The sequence below is a fragment of the Anastrepha ludens genome, chromosome 4 (genome assembly GCF_028408465.1).
Source record: "Anastrepha ludens isolate Willacy chromosome 4, idAnaLude1.1, whole genome shotgun sequence".
Taxonomy (NCBI): domain Eukaryota; kingdom Metazoa; phylum Arthropoda; class Insecta; order Diptera; family Tephritidae; genus Anastrepha; species Anastrepha ludens.
In genome coordinates this window covers 32,232,976-32,256,272 of record NC_071500.1, presented here as the reverse complement: position 1 = coordinate 32,256,272, position 23,297 = coordinate 32,232,976, and the positions used below count along the sequence as shown (strand labels likewise).

The 23,297-nt window shown below is 38.9% G+C and overlaps 1 protein-coding gene across 1 annotated transcript; it reads right to left on the bottom strand.

Annotated features, from left to right (window-relative positions):
- Window positions 1-8,077: 8,077 nt before the first annotated feature.
- On the bottom strand, window positions 8,078-21,597 carry LOC128860858 (serine protease snake-like). The gene is made up of 8 exons (XM_054098634.1): window positions 21,496-21,597; window positions 21,205-21,423; window positions 20,991-21,073; window positions 16,839-16,951; window positions 16,599-16,751; window positions 16,128-16,225; window positions 10,046-10,206; window positions 8,078-8,379 (listed from the first exon to the last, which is right to left on the bottom strand). The coding sequence occupies exons 1-8, from the start codon at window positions 21,542-21,544 to the stop codon at window positions 8,206-8,208; spliced, it is 1,050 nt and encodes a 349-aa protein (XP_053954609.1). The 5' UTR covers window positions 21,545-21,597; the 3' UTR covers window positions 8,078-8,205.
- Between the last annotated feature and the right edge of the window lie 1,700 nt (window positions 21,598-23,297).

Below are 23,297 nucleotides of genomic sequence, written 5' to 3'. Positions count from 1 at the left end.
TGTGTGAAGCCCGTTTCTCCAGAAGTCCCTTGCGGTGAACATCACAAGTCCTTGCAGATTCATCTAAAACCAATCGGATGAGAAAAATTATTTTTATTGATAGATAATCTCGAGCCGGATCGAAGCTTTTTTTTTTTTTCAAAATGAACAAAATGGCGGCCTCAGGAAATATTTTTCAGATTTTCGGGAAAAAACCAACAGTTAATTGTTAAAAAAAAAATCGAAATTTTTGAAAAAAAAAAAATCCTTTGATCAGGCACAAGTTTTTTATGTTTTTCAAAAGCTGTATAAATTTTATTGAAATCTACGTAGCGGTTTTTAAGTTACAGTGTTCACCAGTTTGAAAAACATAGTTTTGAGAAAAACGCATTTAAAGTTTTGCTATCGGCTCCGGAGCAGCCGAGCGCCCTTTGTTAATTGTTGAATAACTTGAAAAGTATTTGTCGGATTCACTTCAAATTTTTACACAATATTTTTAAAACATTATACTTTAAGAAAATGCAAAAAAAAAAAAATCGATTTTTTGAAAATTCTGACTACCCCTAACCCCTTAAATAAAAATAAATGTGTTTGGGTCTAACGGAAAACAATATTCACCGCAAGCCACAAGTACTGCATTTGGTTTCAGATATACGAAAAAAAAGGGTTTGCACTTCGGACGAATGAGTAGGCCGAATAGTTTGGATAAAAGATAAAATGTGCGCGGTAGACTATGCGCGAATATTGGATACGGATATGCTTCTCTAGGCCAGAGAAAAAATACTCCTCCCTAAGGCATAAACATACAAGATAACGGTTCTAAGCATTCATCAGAATTAGGAAAGGATTGGTTTAAAAAAAGTTTATATAGATAAGGAAGAATGGATATGAATATAACGAAGAAATATGAAACCAAATTCAAAAGACTGGGTACTCTATTTCTTCGGATAGGTTAGGTGATGTTGAAGGGACTGTCCTCTGGGACATACTCAGTCTCATAACCCATTATGATGCCGCGTGGACAATTTGTCCCTATCTCTCCTAAAACCAGAATATCTCTGATTTTTGCAGAACTAAGATCTTCCAATTCATTAAAAGATTGCCTGCCTAGCATAGTAAACCTACGTCTGCATAGAGCAAGGCAGTGGCAGAGTAGGTGGGGATTGTCTTTTCCTCCTCTCATCTAGACAACTTCAACTTCATCTAGCGAACTTCAACCCATCCTTTGGGTGTGCGTACCTATAGGCAGTGTCCCGTTATAACTGAAATCAGTGTGCTAAGACTGTGCTTATTTTGGTTTAGCAGAGATTCTGTGCGTTTAGCATTGAGAGTCGGCCACAGCTGACGGTGTGCCTATGTCATTGCCTTTGTGCTCATCGGTCAATTTGGTGCCGAGTCTTGCTAGTTCATCGGCTCTGCAGTTACCTTCAATGTCGCAATGGCCAGGTTTCTTCGGTTAAGTGTGGAAATTTACTAAATTCTATGCATCGAAGATGTGAAGAAGTCGTAAAACAGTTATACTAAATTAATTCCAAACACTACAATAAATTATTTCTTCACCTGTCAGTACTTTTTTTTAATATTAATTTTTTCTGGCACAACTTTTTGTTTCTATTATTTTTTTCCAACAGTGTATAAAAGCATTCACAAGCATTTTTTCACTTTGTTTTTATAAAATCTGCTGAGTTATACGAAAGTAATTGGCGGCCCCCGGGTTGGTGCGTGACTACCATTCGGGTGTGCGTAGGTTCGAGTATCCGTGCATGAACATCAAACGATAGAAAAAGTTTTTTCTAATAGCGGTCGCCCCTCGGCAGGATATTGCAAACCTCCGAGTGTATTTCTGCCATGAAAAGCTTTTCATAAAAACTATTTACCATTCGGAGTCCGCTAAAACTTATGGGTTCCTCCTTTGTGGAATAACATCAAGACGCACACCACAAATAAGAGGAGGAACTCGGCCAAACACCTGAAAAAAGGATCCGCGCTAATTATTATTATTTTTTAATTTTTTTTACTGGTGTATTAAAGTCAAAACAAATAAAAACTAACGCGAAATTGCTTCTTTCAAGTGTACATTCGCACAAATTCACATACAAATAAAACGCTTCTTGAGTTTGATCTGCTTTTCCCGCCCATAGAGTTTGCAAATTACAATGGTTAATAAATGAAGAACTACACAGTCTTAAGCTTGGCCGCAACACAAACACGATATCTAAATATAATTTCTTACTTATTTAGAACAGAAAAATATACATAAAAAAACAAAAAATTTTGTAAAAAGCTACTGAATGCATTTTTAACTACAAGAGGAAGAAGAAAATAATAATAATTCAAAAGGATTTTCGAAAAATTTCTTCGTAAACAAGCAGCCATTAAAATTAAAGTTAATGATAACAATAGATGAAAAAAAAAAAAAAATCAATATTCAATACATTGTGGAAACAAATTTTGTACATGAACATTTTTGCAGCCGTTAAATTTAGGTAAAGAAATCATCATTATTATGCGCATGTGCCTTAGTATGCCCTCGGGCTAGAAAATTTGCTTTTTATTTGTTCATTCAACCGTAACTGTGAGTGCGCACACATACTCGTATATACGAACACATAACACTTGGGCTGAAAAGTCTCGGGCCTAACAAAGAAAACACTTTTTTCTTGTTAAAAATTAGCTTTATTCATCAACGTGATTTCCGTCAAGCACAACGCAATAATTCCAGCGCCTCTCTAACATTTCAATGCTACTTTTGTGGAACGAATTATCTTTTGCCTCAAAATAGGTCTTAGTATCAGTGATAATTTCTTATCGACGGCCAGTTGTAGTTGGGAGCCAAATGTGGCAAATACAGTGGATGTGGGAGCAATTCGCAGTTCGATTGATGACTCAGGGCTTGTTCTAGAATAGTTCATTTCTCTTTGAAGTGGTCGCAATACAAAAATACGTGTTCTGCGTTTTCGTCAGTATTCGAGCTATTTGAATGGAAACGGCTGTCTGCCAGCTTAAAACCCTGCAGGTATTCCTGAAAACAGCCATGCCCGCTGAGCAACTGCGAAAGGTGATAGTCGGTGTCTCCTTGATTTCTCACTAACCACTCATTAACGGTGGTGGTGGTGGTGGAGTCATTGACTGAGTGACACAGCCCAGACCCAATTAGCATAAAAATGCCATTTTGATTCCCCATTGTTTTACAAATATATATTACAAAATATATATAAAAATCTACTTTTTATTAGTCGCACCATCTTGATTTGACAATTTTTTTAAGAGGTTTGAATTAAAATGTCAGAAACATCTCAAAGGTGCCGTCACACAAATGGTACGTGGGGCACGCTCCCACTAATTACAACTCTCCCACTTCGCCTAATTCTACCCTGGGACCAGAAAAGTATAACATCTAGGCAGAGCGGCATTTATGTCCAAAACACAACAGGTACTTGTGCACGCTACCAACGACAATTGGCCGATTTGAACAGCGCTATACACCGAAAACGCTCAGAATATGCCGATCGGCGTCGCAAAGTAATTTTTCTTGATGACAATGCACCGCCACATCGAACAAGAGCGACCCGCGAATTGGTGGAGACGTACGATTGGGAACCGCTGGTGCATGCGGCTTACTCACCACACTTGGCCCGCCTCCCGTTTATCATTTGTTTGCATCGATGGACCACGCACTTTCCGAGCAGCGCTTCAATTCTCACGAAGAAGCCAAAAAATGGCTCGATGTTTGGGTTGCGGCCAAAGACGGCCAATTTTTTTGGTGGTTCCAGGTTTCTCTCCTGCAGGTATATGAAGGCATTACACCGTCGATAGCCCCAATTACTCCCACTGTGTTTATAGGTGGTTCTATTGTAAATAAAGGAGACATCGGAAAAGTTGCAGTAGTATTATAAATATTAACCCACTACCGTCTTGTCTTCTCTACGATATTGTATTGAGTGTTTTACTGAAAAGTCTGTGCTTGTCTTCAGTTCGTTAGAAACTGTCCGCCTTCTCTGCTGCTGTAACTGTTGTTGCATCGCTTTGCGCTCCCAATCAATATTGCGGACTCCTCTCATGAGCTTATCTGCGAACATTTGGGCTGCCTCCCACTTACCGTTGGCTGCGCACATATCTCCTGTAAGGGTGCTGGGAGATGGTTGATGACTCAGGGCCTGTTCTAGAATAGATCATTCCTCTTTGATGTCGCAATAAAAAAACACGTTTTCGTATTTGAGCAGTTTGGAAAGAAAGTGCCAGCTTAAAATGGTGCAGGCATTCTTGAAAGCAACCATGTCCGCTGAGCAACTGCGAATGGTGATAGTCGATGTCTCCTTGATTTCTCACTAACCACTCATCAACACGTGATATAAGTTTGTAGGTCTAACACCCACTTTGTGACTTATCCCAATGCTGCTGCCATTGGCTTATTATCAGCAGTCGCTCAGCTGCCGAGCTCTCTGCACATTTTTTTTTGCAAGTTTTTTCAAACTTACCATCGAGAATTCCCCAAGCATTCTATGTCGTAGAACACCCAGACTTTGGCATTTGCACAGATAGTCAGACACTGTTTCCTTAGATGCTTCGTGATTGCAGATTCTACATCTATTACGGCCACCCCATTTTCCTGGCATGGTCTCCCAAAGGCCAGTGACCGGTTATTGTTGACGTAATTCTGAATATGTCAGCTCATGGCTTTCTTAACAACTCGTCAGTACAGGATTTGTTGAAATTGTGGCACATTTGTTTAGTTATTTTGCAGGCATCCGTGTTAGTCCATTTGTCAACGGGGTACCTCTTGAATAGCGAAAAGATCTGCCTTTGCGCACTCCTTGCGGACAGCCTATTTCTACCGCTTCGGCCTCGTAATAGGATGACAGGGGGCATTGCCAGTTTATTAGCTTTTTCATTTACTTCTATATTCCCATGGTCAGATTAGTGATGTCTGTCGTGCGCGCTAATGCATTAAGTTCTTCCTTGCATTGTCTGACTGCTTTTTTATTGGTTATAGGTGACTTTAAAGCTAAGATGGCTGCTTGACTATCTGAAAAAATATTATACATATTACCGATAGTTGTTGTCGATGGTTTCTAATTATCTGGCAAACTTCTCTTATCTCGAAACCTTCTGCTTGAACGTTTTGCGTCGTTTTGCCATTGTTTTGATTGACTTGTGACACGGTGCGTTGCCTGGATGAAACGAAACAGTGAGCAAACGCGGAACCCACTCTTTGAAAAGAGCTCATAGTCAAATATATTATATATGTGTATTTATACATATGACGCGTACACCCTTCTTTGGGTGTTTGGCCGATCCCCTCCTCCTATTTGTGGTGTGCGTCTTGATGGTCCCACAAATGGAGGGACCTACAGTTTGAAGCCGACTCCGAACGGCAGATATTTTTTTATGAGGATTTTTTTCATGGCAGAAATACACTCGGAGGTTTGTCATTCCCTGCAGAGGGCCGGATGCTATTAGAAAACATTTTTCTTAATTTTGGTCTTTCAACGAGATTCGAACTTACGTTCACTCTGAATTCCGAATGGTAGTCTCGCACCAACCATTCGGCTATGGCGGCCGCTCAAAGCCAAATGCTCTGGCAAAATAAAGCCAACACGCCTTTTTGATATCTTTACGATCTCAGATAATTCACGCAACTTCACTTTTCGTTCATTCAAAATTTGGATTTGTGGATTTTTTAGCTGTTTTCTGGTGTTACCGCCTCATTTGGACGTCCACTGCGTGGTGCATTATCGGTGTCTCTTCGGCCACGTTTGAAGACAGCAAACCATCGTTTTATTGTTGTTTCTGATGGAACAGAGTCCCCAATACACTTTTCAATCTATTGCTTCGCTTTCACTGTATTTTTCCCATCAAGAAGCAGTGCAAAATTAAAACATGAAATTCTTTTCATCCATTATTCTGAAAATAACAAAAGTAGCCTCACTCTTAGCACAATAACTCACGAACTAATGAATAGAATATCATGAAATTTTAATAGCTGCCTTTTCAAAGTTAGTACTAATAGGACTATGAATAAGTTCGTGCGGTTTTTTTCGAAATTTGAAACTTTATTGACGTAAAATGGTTACAAATTTAATATTCAAAATATTGTCCATCGCTTACTACTACTTTTTCCCATCTTTCTGGCAATTCACGGATTCCCTTTGTGAAAAATTCGGTCGGTTTTGCCGCAATCCACGAATCGATCCATTTTTTGACTTCATCGTAATTACGGAAGTGCTGGTCAGCCAGGCCATGTTGCATCGATCGGAAGAGATAGTAATCGGATGGCGCAAGGTCTGGACTATACGGCGGGTGGGGTAGGACATCCCATTTGAGCGTTTCTAAGTATGTTTTGACCACTTGTGCAACATGTGGCCGAGCATTGTCATGTTGCAAAATAACTTTGTCGTGTCTATCGGCGTATTGCGGCCGTTTTTCTCGCAGTGCTCGGCTCAAACGCATCAATTGTCGTCGGTAGACATCCCCCGTAATCGTTTCATTCGGTTTCAGTAGCTCATAATACACAACACCCAGCTGGTCCCACCAGATACACAGCATAACCTTCAGGCCATGAATATTCTGCGCCGACGTCGATGTTGAAGCATGGCCAGGGTATCCATACGTTGCCCGACGTTTTGGATTGTCGTAATGGACCCACTTTTCATCGCCAGTCACAATTCGATGCAAAAAACCCTTTCTTTTGTGCCGTTGAAGCAGTTGTTCGCATGCCATAAAACGGCGTTCAACGTCTCTTGGCTTCAATTCATACGGCACCCAATGGCCTACCTTTCGGATCATTCCCATGGCTTTTAAACGTTTGGAAATGGTTGATTGATCAACTCCCAAAGTTTTTGCAACCTCTTCTTGCGTTTGAGCCGGATCTTGATCGAGCAATTCCTCCAATTCGGTATCCATGAACTTTGGCGGCGCACCCTCGCGTTCTTCGTCTTCCAAGCCAAAATCACCACTTTTAAAGCGTGCAAACCACTTCTGGCACGTTCGCTCAGATAGAGCATGCTCACCATAAACTTCCACCAAGATACGATGACTTTCGGCTGCTTTTTTCTTCATATTAAAATAATGAAGAAGAATTCCCCGCAAAAACACATTATTTGGCACGAAATTCGACATTTTCAAGTGTGGTAAAAATATTGTTGTTTACGCTTCAAATAAAAAACTTATACTGACGTTTGTGCCTTACGACAGTAGCTCTCCAATGAATGTTTGGAAATGTGGATCGATGGAATAATAATCAAGTTACGCCATCTGTTGTAAAACCGCACGAACTTATAAATAGACCATTAACTGAAAAAGAGGTGAATGCAATAAAACGAGTGCCATCTGTGTGTTAGTCCCGGGACTTTTCAGCCCATGTGTTACATATGTAACCATTTGTGGCAGGCGACTGCGGCCGCAAGTCATTTTCTATGTGGCTCCTCCTGCCACCAAGTCCACATGTGTTTGTGCGTGTGTGTGATTTTCGCTTTCAACGTTCACTATGCATTACTTTACTTAACTTTATAGTTGCGGCGTGATTATACAGAAATCACGATTATGTTAATCCGTCGAATGATGGCTGCAACAGCATCGAAAGTGTTTGCGTATGGCGGCGCCAGGGTGCACCTTATCAAAAGTGACTCGTGTCCCAAGCAGGCCGTCATGGGACGTCACATACGTCAGCACACATACATATGCACATAGGTATGTAAACATATATGTATAACAGTGTAACCGTTACAACACACCATTTTGGATAGCATTTCACTCACCGATTCAATAGTAATTTTAATAATTCAACTGTGATTAGCACCCAGAGCAAAAATTATGCTGCCCACACCGACGCAAGGCGGCCGGTTGGGTGACACAGTTGTGCAAAGGCGCACGCGCAGACGTTTGTCGCAGTTTATATAACATTTGACCTTTGATGCTCATATCACATTGGGACCATATGCGCCGGCTCCAGCTGCGGTGACATCACACTAGTACGGAGGTGGCTGACAAAAAGTTTGGAAGCGAAACGTGTCGCTGAAATGTCGATGCGGAAATTTTAAATTTAATGAACCTTTCCCAGCACTAAACCCAAGTTATTGCAAATAAAAACGAAAAAATGTTGTAGTCAATAGAAATACTTAGACTTTGTGCTTTATTGCTTTGCTTTTTTCTATGTTTAGGTAAGCAGTAGTACTTCGAAACTCTCAAATCCATTTGTTTTCGTTTTCGCACATTTAGTTCGATTCATTAATAGAAGACAATTTTCTCAATCCAGTCGATGTAGCTGGTAATGCGCGTGTAAATTCCTGGTGCGCCAGTGCCACAGCCAATGCCGAACGATGTTATGCCAACTATATATGGCACTTCATAATAGTCTTCACCAATATTGCGATACATAATAATGGGACCGCCAGAGTCACCCTGCGATAGTTTTTAAAATATGTTTTACTTGTATGAGTAAACAGTGTTTCAAAACAAATTTACAAAAATCTAACTTATAAATGGAAACAACGCTGTGAACCAAAATTAACTGGGACACCTGTTTGTCCTGACTTCAACCCTTTATATCTTCAGAACGGTTCAATCAATTTTCAAAAAGCAAAAGCCAATATACTAAGTATTCAATTCAGTCTTTTATTATGAAAATTAAAATAATAAAATATTTAAGTTATTTGAAAGTTTTCCTGTAATCAAAACAATAACTTAATTTTACAACCCAAACATAAAGTGGGACAGTAATGAAAATATGAAAATAAAGGGAAATTGGCGATCTAATATTTTACGCGTTAATTACTGCTTATGTAGACTCTACCTGTAGTTGCATATCTCGGAATATCCCACATCTCTTCAATTGCTGGTTTTATAGAATTTATTTTAGAAATTACCAATAATCTGTTGATTATGGCCCATCTCTTTCAATGGGCCCACAAGTGGCCAAAGGGATTGAGAGCTGAGCTCTGAGGAGGATGGGACAATACTTCTTTTACATTATAAAACAACCATTCCCTTACAATCAGCGCATTAACATACGCTTTGGGTCGTTGTCGTGCATGAAAGAAAACGTTGCTGGTAACTGTAATTTTTCGACACTATTGGGAAGAAAATATCTTTCAATATTTCTACATGTTCCACAGTATCAATAACATTAGACGGATTGTGCGCTGTGCCTTCTCTTCTCCATCCGACTCAAATAAGTAGAATTTCGAAAATTCATTTGGCTTGCTAATGTATTCTTTAGCATAGTTCAGCCTTTTACTCGCATTAATTCTTGAAAGAAGGGGCTTTTTTTCTAGGAGTGTACGCTCTGCAGAGTTTGCTATGCGAAACGCTGTTAGTTCTGCCTTCTCCAAACTGGATAAAGAGGCAAAGCGAATGGGTCTGGTGGTGGACGAGGACAAAACGAAGTACCGCCTGCCATCAAACAAACAGTCGGCGCACTTGCGTATCGGCACCCACGTCTCTGTTGACAGCTAAGATTTCGAGGTTGTAAAGGACTTAGTCTATTTAGGAACCAGCATTAACATCGATAACAATGTCAGCCTTGAAATCCAACGTAGAATCTCTCTTGCCAACAAGTGCTGCTCTGGACTAAGTAGGCAACTGAGCAGTAAAGTCCTCTCCCGACGAATAAAACTAACACTCTACAAAGTTTTCCGCATGCACGTCCTAACGGATGGCGCAGAAGCTTGAACGATGACAATATCCGATGAAACGGCGCTTGGAGTGTTTGAGAGAAAGATTCTGATCACTCGATGTTTGCCTATTTATCTTCATGCTTAAAAATTCCAACGCCAATGGTGAAATGTGAGGAATAAAACTAACTTTTCCAGCTCTGTTATGAAAAAATAATGCAATACGCATAGCTTACTTCACGCAGACTGTTTTAAAGTTTTACAGTTTTTATTAAAAGAACAATTATGCATATTGAATAGTTAAAAATGAAATATATTCAACGCAAATAATTTCTCAAAAATCTGTAAATAATTTCTTTATTTATGGTATATAAATTTGAACTTTTTGAATATTAGCGTCCCAGTTTCTTTTTGGTTCACCGTACATACATATATTTTTCCGAATTTCACATTACCTGACAAGTATCGCGTAATCCCACCGGGTCATTTGCACACATCTGCGAATATATAATGCCATGGAAAAGGGTATCCGCGTCTTGTTCGTAATATTGCGCACACTGCTGATTAGGCAGAATTGTGAGGTTAGCCTTCATTAGGGTCGATGATGATAAACCAGCTAAGAACATGGAAAATAGGTAATTACTTACTTACTTAATTGAAGTCATACAGAAATTCCAATTATTAATTGAAGATTAAGATTATATATATATAATTGGCGTGTACACCCTTTTTGGGTGTTTGGCCGAGCTTCTCCTCCTATTTGTGGTGAGCGTCTTGAAGTTGTTCCAGAAATGGAGGGACCTACAGTTTTAAGCCGACTCCGAACGGCAGATATTTTTATGAGGAGCTTTTTCAAGACAGAAATACACTCGGAGGTTTGCCATTGCATGCCGAGGGGCGACCGTTATTAGAAAAATGTTTTTCTTAATTTTGGTGTTTCACCGAGATTCGAACCGATGTTCTCTCTGTGAATTGCGAGTGGTAGGTACGCACCAACCTATTCGACTATGGCGGCCGCCATAGATTAAGATAGATAGATTAAGATTACCGGTTCTATAATAAAGGAAACTTTTTTGATTGGACTAATACTTATTTTAAATTCATTTACCAGTTTCTACAGCGACGTTTGGGCTGTATTTTGTTCTACAAGGTGAAGTCCAAAATAAACAAGACTGAACTAAAATATTATATAAACGACAGGAGCTTTGTTGTGATAACTTCCAGTTTATTCATTAAAAATATTCTGGCCTCGATACACTGTTTTGCGCCTTTTAGGCCATTGAGCGGAATGTCCTTCAGGATGTCGGTAAAATCCTTTTCGGATGGCCTCCACGGACGCAAAACGTTTTCCTTTCATGGCCAAATGCAATTTTCCGAATAGGTAGAAGCCACAGGGAGCCATATCACGCGAACACGGTGAGTTATTGATGGTTAAAATGCGATTTCTAGTCAAAAAATCTGTCACACAAGTGAATCAGATGGTGCATTATCAGGCAGTTAGCCCCAGCTGCCTCCTTCTCTGTATTAAGGACGAAGAGAGAAAACTGCCTTGACGATTTGGCCCGGTGGCACGAATTCCTTGTGGACAATTCCCTTGGAATCGTAAAAACAAATGAGCGTCAATTTGATTTTTGACTTATCCAAACGCAATTTTTTGGTTGGTGGCTCGACTAGGGCCTTCCATTCGGTACTTTGACGCCTAGTTTCAGGTTCATGTTGGAAAAACCTCGTTTAAGCACCAGTTACAATGTCGTAAAGGAAATTTTCGTATTTTCTCGTCTCTTGAATGAGGTCTTTCGAATGTGAAATTCTGAGCAATCGTTGGTCCTCAGTTGACTTGTGCGGAATTAAACGTGTACAGACCTTTCGTAAGCCTAACTCCGATTCCATGAATTTCAACGATAATTTCAGTCCATTTTTTGTTAAATTTACGAACAGTTTCGATGGAGTTTTCTGTGATTACTGCTTCATTGTCATTTATGTCCTCACAACCATCTCCAAAACGTGTAAACTACTCATGAACTTTGGCACAAAATATAAACTTTTTTCATCAATTGTTCAAAACTCATGACACAAACATATTGACACTTTAGACGCAATAACTTCGGTTCCACTGAACCGAATGCCACCAAGCTTTCACTGGAAGTCAGCTAGGGATGTAACAACATGTGAAAACATTTTATGACGCCAATCTTGTTTGTTTCGGACTTTACTTTGTAATACTGCGAGGAGCAATAGCTGCTGTCTCCTTATGCTTAAGCTTACTTTTTTCCCGAACAAAGCCAGGCTCCAATCAAAACTCGATTGTATTGACTGGAAAAGTTCATTGAGGATTATTCATGTAAAGCAGGTAAGATTCGAGAATATTTCTTATTAGTTCTGCATTGGTTTTCTTTAAATTTATTTATTAAAAAAATATATAATATATATATTTGTATACTTTGAGTTTAACTTTATTTAAATATATACTAGGCCGGGTCGAGTTGTGGGGAGGCAAAAAAATCGCCCATTGCTTTGTGAAAATCACGTTCTAGGGACCAAAATAAGAAACTTTGCCTAAGGAACCATACCTCTAAAACGAATTCTGATGTCACCCAATTTGGATTGAACTTTTTAGTTTCTTTTCTATAACTCACTTAAATTAATTTTTTCATTTACATATGTTCTGACTAAATAAATTTCTTAAGAGAAAAAATAGATATTATTATAAATAAACCCATGGTGCGTGACAACCCATTCGGCTACGGCGGTAATTTTATTTAAATAGTTTATTTTAAAATATTGATTTGTGGTGCCAATGATATGATTTTTGTGCAAAAAACCATACTGCCAATAGATGGGGATTTGTCACAGGATGTTTTGCTTGGGCGTTCTGTTGGCGGTTTTACCCAAAACGCAAATGAATCTTTTAATTCAACGGTCTGGCGTTTAACTCCTAAGCACTTGTATTGGGGCGCAAAAATTGTGGAAAACGCAGCATTTTTAGCTGCAGGAATATTTAACGATGGCTACTCAATGAATGACCTGAATTTAACAATAGGCTCAGAATGTAAGACTTTCGCAGTCACGTACGATGGATATCGAGTGAAGAGACAGGAGCGGCGTTCATTAAATTTAACAAAAGAGGTCAGAACTGCACAGAAAAAAATGAATACAGATACTAGAATGATTTTTTCGAAGATGAAGGCTTGTTTTAAGGTCCTGGCTTTGCATATTAAGCTTGGGTAACTATAACTATAAAGTACGGGTGTGCCAAGAGAAGCAGTAGAAAATCTAAACTTAACGCTGGAGATGTTCGAGAATCTCAAACGTTTAACTATGTATAAATAAATAATTTAATCAAATAGCCCGGCTGAAATTAAACACACTCTTAATTTGGAAGTTACGACCCGTCGGGTGTAACACGCAAGCGGATTCTAGTCTATAGTAGAATATTTAAAACGACAACCTAAACCTAAGTTAACCACACGATTAATGGAAAAAGTAATTTCTTCCGACGAAAAAAAAAAATCAATCTACACGAATCAGATGATTTCGAAATGTATTGTCATGATAAACAGACGAAAAAGATAATGCCTCGTTATTTCGAAGGGGGCGCACTAAACCACGAATATTCGGCTCATGCGTGAAGTCCGTATTGCTGTACGGAAGCGAAGCATAGCTGCTCTCTGACATCATCACACAGAGGCTACAATCCTTCATCAACAAATGCCTCCGCATCATCTGCAGAATATTCTGGCCAAACACCATCAGTAACGACGCACTGTGAAGATTAACGAACGAGGAACCCATTCTTAGGCAAATCAAACACAGAAAGTGGCGAGAGATAGGTCATACATTGAGAAAACCACCAGATCGCATCACGAGAATGGCACTGGACTGGAACCCGCAAGGGAGCAGAGGTCGCGGTCGACCTCAAAACACTTGGAGAAGGACGATGCTGCGCGAACTAGCAGATGCCGGTATCTCATGAGACGACATCTCATGGGAGTTCTGCTCTGGTTTGGGCAGCCGTTTGTGTCAAAGGGAAAACACCTATATGTTTCATATCCACCCAAAAAGACTAGTGCCATTTTCTAAACGAAATACTTATTACTTTTTTTGATGATAGCTTCGGTGGGGAGTGGATTTTCCAACATGACAACGCAGCTGTTCATACTTTTAAAGTAGCAAAAGAGTTTTTGGCAGCGAGAAAAAATAATTATTTTAGAAAGACCTGCCTGTAGCCTTGACCGGTTTTCAAAAATGAAAGACAGTTTGATAGCGCTAAGAGCCTTAGAAGTGCATTTAATGTGGAATGATCAAAAGTTAATAAAATATTATAAAAAGCTTAATCAAATTTATGCTTCGGGCACTTCAACAAGTTATTATCAAAATAAGATTGAACACAAATTACTAAGCTCCAAATTACAAACTAACTCTAAGAATTTAATTTTTTTTTAAACATAATAACATTGGCCTTTTACTTTTTGTGTTCTACAGTTTTTATTTTTTTAATAATTAATTTAAGTTTTTGAAATGTTCGCTCATTTCTGGATATTTCATTATCATTAAAATTTTAAATATTAGAAACATAAATTGTTAGCCCTAAATTTATTATAAAAGAAATTTAGTTGGTCGGGTTTAGTTTTTTTTTGTGGTGTAGAATACATTTATCTCATCAGGGTCACGATATTCCCCAACTCTCTGTATAAATATTTCTGTACTACTGTTTCAGATTATCAGCTGAGCATCAGCAACTGTTGCAATCTCAAACACACAAGTACAGGGTCCGGCACTCGAAGAGTAACCAACTTCGTGCAGCTGATGCCCGTGGCTGTTGGCTAAATGGCAGTCCAGAGTATTGTTTACAAGCGCGCGGAAGCATTTTGCCGAGAGTAAACGCGAAAAAAGAAAACCAGTAATGGATTTCAAACGTAATAGTGCGATTGCATTATATTTGGCTGGAAAATCACAACCAGCCATTGTTCGAGAGCTCGACCACCTTAAAAAAAAAAGTGAATAAGCGACTTGAGCGAAGCCCCCGATGAAGTGCCGATCAAATGGCGAAAGAACTGAAAATATCTGACTGCAGCATTCGCCGCATACTGCCAAATGATCTCAAAGTTAAGCCTTACAAGATCCAAAAGGCGTATGATCTCACACGAAAGCAGCAACAAGTCAGACTTGACAGAGTGGAGGAGTTGCTTTGATTGGCCGAAAGCGGTAAATTTCCGAACATTGTGTTTTCTGTCGAAAAAATGTTTCAAATTGAGCAATTCGTAAACTCCCGAAACGATAGGGTTCATTTCACCGATCGTTCATACGAGAATTTTAGTCATCAATTGGCCGCCAAGAGGCACCATCCGCCACAGATAATGGTTTGGGCCGTTGTAACCACAAATGGGCGCTCGCCAATCGTTTTCATCGAGCCTGGCGTCAAGATAAATGTGAAATATTATCAGTAAAGTATTCTGGAGGTTGCTTTGAAGTCGTGAGAGGATAAACATTTCGATGGCAGACCATGGACGTTTCAACAGAACTCGACACCGTTTCACAAAATTCGAGTGATCCAAGAATGGCTAAAAAACAACGTTCCGAACTTCATAACGTTCAATTTACCAGACGCGAATCCGATGGTTTATTCTCTTTGGGGCATTTTGGGGAGCAAGTTTCGAACTAAAGGATTCACCAGTCTTGATGCGCTGAAGAAAGCCATTGTTCGCGAGTGGGCCAAAATACCTGCAAGTCACTTTTAGGCAGTTTGCGATTCATTTCTGGACCGTCTCGAGGCCATAGTCAAGGCAAAAGGTGGTGATATCGAACAAAAGTAAATTGATTCATAAATTTGTATTATTTTCATACATTTTTTTCTTTGAATTGAATAAAATTAATTTTCCAAACTAAATGTATGACCTTTTTAATTGGACACACTTCGTGTGCCGGGCCCTGTAAACTGTGCTTAAATTGTCGAGATGATTGAAGACGTGGGTTCCCAAAAATCCACGGCCCATATTTTGAATTTCTGAGTGTGGATTCTGCCTTCATATTCCTAATAGATTAGTGCCGGGTTAGTACCCTCAGTAAGTTTTTCGCTTAATTTCACAGAGCGCCCCATAATCTACGACGCTGTGCTGCAAAAGAGATCTTTGAAGGTTCTTGCAAACATTTCGAGTTACTCTTTACCGGTCTAAGCACATTGGTGCCGTCATTTGTACGCCATAAATACGTATGAGAATGTTTTGTTTTCCTAATGTTGTGATAATATTCTTAAAATATTTTCTGGTTTAGAGCCCTGTTAACGCTCACTAATAATCAGACCTGTTATGCATTCCGACTCGGCTTGAAAAACCAAACTATGATGCTCTTCCTTTTTTATGTTTAGGTTTCTTCAATTTATAACAAAATCGAATGGATTCCCAGAAAAAACTTTTTTCTAATAATAAATTTACACTACTCGTATTTCTTCTACGGATTTCACGCTTTGAGAGCCCAGTCTTCGTTTTTATTTCAATAGTTTGAATTCAGGGTCTTTAGAGTTTTTCTTTTTGAACTCACCAAATTGTGTGTTCCCATAACCTATGGCGGTAACATTTGCTGCATTCCACGGTTGCGCCCAAACACATGCTGGCCCATTGTTGCCATGACTTTCGGGACTGAAATGAATTGAAAGAATTCTTAGCGGATCCAAAAAGGTAAAATTTGGGCATTTGTTTTGAATATATTGCTATCATCTCGTATGACCCGGACAAAGATGTTCCTTTGAGCAGGTCGTTTTGACGCATCCTGAGTCAAATAAACCTTCCCACTTCATTGAAATTCTTCAAGAAAAACTCAGCAGGTTGGACAGGATTTGTTTCACCTTTTCGATTGCTTCTCGGCTAGTAACTATTTTTTTGACATGACACCAAAATTTTGTTTGATTTAAAAAGGCTTATTTTTAATAGTCCTTAAGTACCTGTCTGAATTTCATATTCGCCACTATACGAATATATTTAACAAACTATGAAGATTTAAAGAGCAACTTACATATATCCTTCGATCAAACGTATAACTGCAATGTCGTTGTATATTGCGGGGTATTCATAGCCGGGATATACATGAATTTGGTCGATTGCAATTTCTTTCGCTTTGGTATCGTTCAGATCAAAACCGCCCGGGCGCACGACAACAGGCAGTTCACTAAAATGAAGCAAATGAAAGTTTGTGTTTTAATAAATTGGAAAAATTAGATTTTCATCCATAAAATAATTTAGTCTTCTTACGTACTTTGAATGGTAAAGGCAATGTGCGGCAGTTAGCAAATATCTACGACTGATTAAAGAGCCACCACATTTGTATGATATCCCATTGCTGTCACCTGTGCGCCAACCTATAGCGGCCTTGAAAAAAAAACAACAATTATAATGCTTATTAATGCGGTTTAATCCTTTTTCGACATCGTTCTTAGCATATTCGAATTCTATTGTTCATAAAATTATAAGTAAAAAAGTCAATTAGAACGTTCCTGCGACAGTCGGTTCTACGTTATCGGAACGACTCTACATATATCCGGCCAAGGACGGTCACTTCAGCAGCATTCCTCATATATATATGGGGAATGTTTATGCTGCTACAACAACAACAACAAGGGTTCCTTCGACTTGGTCCTTCCATCGGAGGCATGGTTATCCCTTATGCCGTTGTCCTCTAACTTGACATCTGAACACCTTCTTTGCTAGAGCGCTGAATATTGATGCGCTTAATTATGTCCACATGGCTCATACAGCTTGTGACTCATTCGGCGGTAGTAGTTATCGCCAACACGAAGACTGAAAATTTTCCGAAGTGTCTTTCTCTTGAAGAAAGCCGCTCCAAGCTGCATCAGTCTGCGACACAACCCATGCTTCAGCGCCATATAGTAGCATGGGCAAGTGTTAGTTTTGTTGGGCGAGGGAGGTCTCTGTAACAAATTTGCTTACTGAGACCACCTACATACCTATTAGCAAGTTGAAGAGGTGGCACGATAGTGGATCACCTTGTCTGAAACCTCGCTCGGTATTGATAGGTTCGGAAAAGCCCTATCCTACCTGGACAGAGCTTGTTGCTCAATGTAATTTTGCAAAGTCGAATTAGTTTTGCCGGTATACCGAACACAGACATATTCGGATCCCATATCGGATTATCGAAAACAGCCTTATAACCGACAATGAGATTATGGCTTATGTTGTTATCTTTTTCGTGAGTTTTTCCAGAATCTGGTCGATGGTGGACTTACTAAAATTAAAAGATTCTTAGTTTTAGTTTTTCTCACAATACACTCGACAGACTTTTATACGAGATAAGACTTATTCCCCGGTAGTTGGCGCATGTAGTAGAGACGCCTTCTTAAATATAGGACAAAGTGCACTGAGATTCCCATCATTGGGCATGCTCTCTCCTAGCCATATTTTACTCATAAGCTGAAGCCAGGTAGGGGAATATCTATCTCGTCGTCTTCAATTGATGGTACCGAGTACATTTCTCTAGCGGCGGCGTTGAGAGGTTCATCGCCAGCCAGTAATTTAGAGAAATGTTCCCTCCATAATCTCGGTGTCAGCTTCGTATCTGTACCCAGGTTCTCATTTTCATCTCTAAAAGAAGATACTCTGCGCTTGTAATCTTCGGTCAGATGCTCGACCTACTGTTAAAAGACTCATGTAAGATGAACTGACCGACTTTTGCATTGAAATCTCCGAGGATGATTTTCACGTCGTGAGGCTGGCACCGGTCATAGATGTCCTCGAGTCCCGCTTAGAAGACGTCATCAGTATCCAAAATTTAGTCTTGATACGGATCGTGTCAAATCTTTTGCTCATGGCTGTGAAGCTCGAGGCTTTTTCTTGAAGCTTCCCACGTACCCGGAATCCACATCCCAATTAGCGGATCTCCGCATGGCAGCTTAAGTATCGCTTGCTTGTTATGCCAGCCTTTACTTTTTTAAGGGCATTCGCCAATTGCATAGCGGCAGGTTATTTTTTAACCCAAACTTTTCGGTACGAATAATTCATTTTTTATCTCTATTTTTTTTAAAGAACCGCAAGATGACACTGACCGTTAAAAATACATTTTTTTGTAATTTTTTTAAAGTTTTATTTTTATTTTCATTTGTAATAAATAATTTATATTTAAAATTTTTGTTGATAATTTTTTGAAATTTTTTAAATTCTTCCTAATCTTGTACAAAGTTTAAAACTTTTATTTATAGCAGTTTGGTTATATAGGGAGCTATATTTTTTTATTAAAAATTTAGCATGAAAAATAGTGCAAATATTGCAAAAAAAAGAATGGCTTTATTATGTAAGCACAAGTGCAGGATTCCAAAATTGACTTTAGAGCTGTGCTTTAGTGAACTTTTTTTCGTATAATTTTATGTAGGATCCATACCTCCTACGACCGATGTCAAAAACAAAAAAAAATTGCTACATAAAAATTTACCCGCCCTAAGGTGGATGTATTTATGTAAGTAAAAGTATAAAATAACGTAGATGTAGACTCAGTAGACTGAAGGAAAAATAACACTGTGGAACAAATTCAAGTTAGCAAAAATTAGGTCCATTCTGAGAGTGGCGGGTGAAAATAGAGACGAAATTAGAAGACCCGTATCGCGCCGTTTTTTTATGTTAGTTCGATTTTTTTTTTAATCGGCCTTCGAAGTTCGAAATCGGAACAAAATTGTTTATATGGTTTTTTGGCTATAACTCGTCGACTAATTGATATTTTTTCAATCTGTAAAAGCCAAATTATTGCTAGAGACCTGTGCAACAATTACAATTTTTGAAAAAATTGATTTCGAAAATTTTTGTGGTACTTCTGAAACAATATACTGAAAATCGGCATTTGACTGCAAACTTCGAAGGCCGATTAAAAAAAAATTCGAACTAACATAAAAAAACGGCGCGATACGGGTCTTCTAATTTCGCCTCTATTTTCACCCGCCACTCTCAGAATGGACCTAATTTTTGCTAACCTGAATTTGTTCCACAGTGTAATAATAATAATTTTAGTTGTCCGCGAAAATTTAATTTTGCCAATCAAGTAGCGTCCCATCTTCGTGCTCAATGTAATGCCGCAGGCGATTTGAGGTATTCATGTAGCCAGTAGTGGTAATGTGGCGGGTTATAGTGTGTCTTGAAGTCTTCGGCGCACGGTACTCTTGGTAATTTTGGTACCAAAGTTTTCTATGAGTTGCCACCTTTAGGCCTCAGAAGAATTGAAACTATCCTACGCCGGCTTGAACTAATCCTTTTCATAACTTCTATGCCCGTTTTTCGAAAAGTATTTGATGGCAGCGTAACTGAATTTTTCTTTCTGTTCTGTAGAGTCAAAATATTGCTCTTTCCCTATTTCGGCAATTTTCCTTAAATTCGGCGGCTCTTAGCTTTCGTTATACTTGTAAACTACTTATTATAAAAAATATAACAATGATGAAATATGTAGAAGGCACGTTTTTATATAAAAAAATAATACGAGCTCAATGCCAGCGCTTTTTGTATCGAGAAATGGTGCCTATGCATCAATATGAAGCAAAGAAAGGAGTGGGTGGCTTCACGAGTGACGGCAAAACCGAGAGTCAAGCCGGATTATCTATCATACAAAGAAGATCCACGATATGTGTTTGGTGAGACTGGGAGGGCACGGTGCACTGGGAAATGCTCGAAAAGAATGACACGGTCAACAAGGAGCTTTACATTACCCACCTACACCGCGTGAATGAGGCTACTCGATTGAAAAGACCTGATCGACATAGTCCAACCATACTTTTTCACGACAACGTCAGGTTCCATGTTGCACAAGTCGTCAAAGCCGCGGTCCAAGAGCTCGAGTGGGAGGCCATTCAGCATCCGACGTATTCTCCGGACCTTGCACCGACCGATCACCATCTTTTCTACTCCCTGTGAAACCATATGAAGGGCGTTACCTTCGATAACAAAGAGTCCTTAAAAACTGGCTCAACAACTTCTTTGACACCAGACCAGGCGATGTTTTGCGAAACGGCATTAACAAATTGGTCGAGAGTTGGAAAGAGGTTGTGAACAGTAAAGGAAAGTATTTAGTTGATTAACTTATTGATATAATTATCGTTTTTTATTTAAATAAAAGTTTTCGGTAAAACGCTATGAACTTATTCCTCAACCCAATACATGTATGAAATACATTTTTATTCTCAATATTTTAAGTTAATATGTTATTTACATTCAAATATTAACTTAAATTTATTTCTTAGCCCATTCGCATTTTGTTTTTGATTAAGTAAAAAAAAAAATTTCTGCTAACATTTTTACCGAAAGTGATTTAATTTTTGGCACTTTGGCCAAAATTCTAATGTCACACGTGAGCAGATCATTAATAATTGAATCATGCTCATACACAAACAACTCTATAAAGCGTAAAGTTACTCACCATAAATGGAAATTCATTTTCCGCCGCCTCAGTGCCGTGCACTACGAGTATAGAACTATATTCCAGGTGATCTCGCTCACATTCTGACATGAAATGATTAATTTCAATAATTACTATTACGTATTTGTATTCAAATATATAAAGTATATATATATATATATATACATATATAGATATGTACACATAGAATCAGTATTTATTGCATTTCACTCACGAATTTGCGATATTCTCTTGTTTGCGGGCACATCTTTCGAGGCGCAACATATCAGCCGCATTGTTTTGTTGTAATTACATACACCCAAACATAGCTTTTGCAATGCCCCTGTCAATGTCAGATAAGTGGCTCGTGTTACGTAGCTGCCAAGCCGGTTTCGCGGCGTTAAACAAAGTTGGTCTTCGTAGCAGCCCATGGCTTTGTCGGGCATATAAATTACTAATGAAATAAGCAAAGACAAATATTTAGTAAAGTCTATTTTATATTAAAAAAAAATTATGTTAAGCATACCACAAATTAGCAAAATAAGCTTTGCACAAAAATAAAGTATTTTGTTCATCTTGCTGGGGTGGCGTTTTTTCTTAAGCGCTATGCTGTGTCGAACCGCTCGCAGGCACCACTAAACTCGTTCTGATTTCATATGCAAAGTAAATGCAACAATTCCTACTTCCTTACCATCATTACCTGTTGGCAACACAGATAAGAATGTGCGTAATATTGTTGTTATGTGAGACCTTAAGATATGCCACGCGTAAGTGGTAGCAAGTAGGCCTGACTTTAGAAGCAATGACGCCCGAAAGCGAGGCGCCGTTTGATAATAATGTTTACCACCTTGGTTTCTTTTTCTTATAGGATAATCAATGTATTGCAAAAATAGGCGAAATTACGAATATTTAATATTTTTCAAAATTTCAAAATTCAATTTACAAGAAGTTTATTCGACTTGCTTCGGGTTGATCAAATTTTTCGGTTGTTTTTTGGCCAACTCAACCTGAGTATCGACTCGTTCCCGACAGATAAGATTGTTACCGCATTTAATCTTTCTTGGTACATAATTGATCTTATGCGGTTTAGGTTAAGTTATGGCTGTTGCCATTCTCCGTCAAGATGTAGAGGCGTCCCACTTAGATCTGGGGACCCATTGTGTATCACTAGTTTGGGCTCAAGAACTCCCTCTAGGTAAAATGATGCAGTATTGTGGGTGGCTATGGATTCTATGTTTATCAGACGTCCAAAGACATCACGTTCTGGCAAAAGACGGCAAAGGATGTGCTTTACATTCTCCACTTCCTCTCTATTTCTGCAGTTGCGACCGAAGTCGTTACGCTATACGCTTCCCATGTGTTAAGGCTTCAAGTAAGTCTAAGCTGAACTTCACTTTCGAACATCTTCCCTACCCTCTGGGAGACAGTTACTAGTAGAGTCACACAGCCATTTTCAGCAACAACAGCAACTCTTTTGAGCTGTGCGCGCTGTACGAGCACCAGAACGTGTTGTGGTATCCAATAGAGATTCGATCTCACGCACACGTTTCACAAATTAATTCATAAATTGCATGAAAGGCGCCTGTCTTCTACTGAATTTAGAACGTAAATTTCATGCAGTCTCGGAAGGTGGTTCACCGCTTTGCGAGTAAATGTTTAATTTTTCCCAACGGTGTTCACGGGTAAATCGACTCATTTCGTAAATCTCATATCTTAACATATGTAACTGTTGAGCGGTTGACCGGTGTACTTCCAAACGCAGCATTGCATTGCTATGACTCTTTCTGATATATATATATATGTATTTATATATGTACATACATAATAGTGGCACTGCAGTTCTATTGTATTCAGGTGCAGCCGTTTGTTTTTTGTCTGACAGGCTTATAAAGGGTGGTTAAGTTCTAAGGGCCGTTGTTGAATGTAAACTACACCCAAACATCAAGTTTTTTTTCTACATTTCATTTGTCATTTTTCAATTTCAAACTAACTTAATTTGAATCATGGAAAGATACACAATCGAGCAACGCGTTAAAGTTATTTAGGCTAATTATGAAAACGGACGATCAAATCAAAATGCATATCGCGCACTTCGTGATTTTTTCGGTCAATTTAATCGTCCAAATGTGCGCACAATCGGAAAAATTGTTCAAAAGTTTGAGCAAACCGAGTCTGTAGGAGATGTGGAAACACCAGTGCATGCTCGTACAGCTCGTACTGCAGAAAATATAGCTGCTGTTCGCGATACTCGTCGTCGTGCCCAACAATTGCACCTCTCACGCTCGTCGTTGATGAACATTACGCATAAAGACTTGCATTTACACGCTT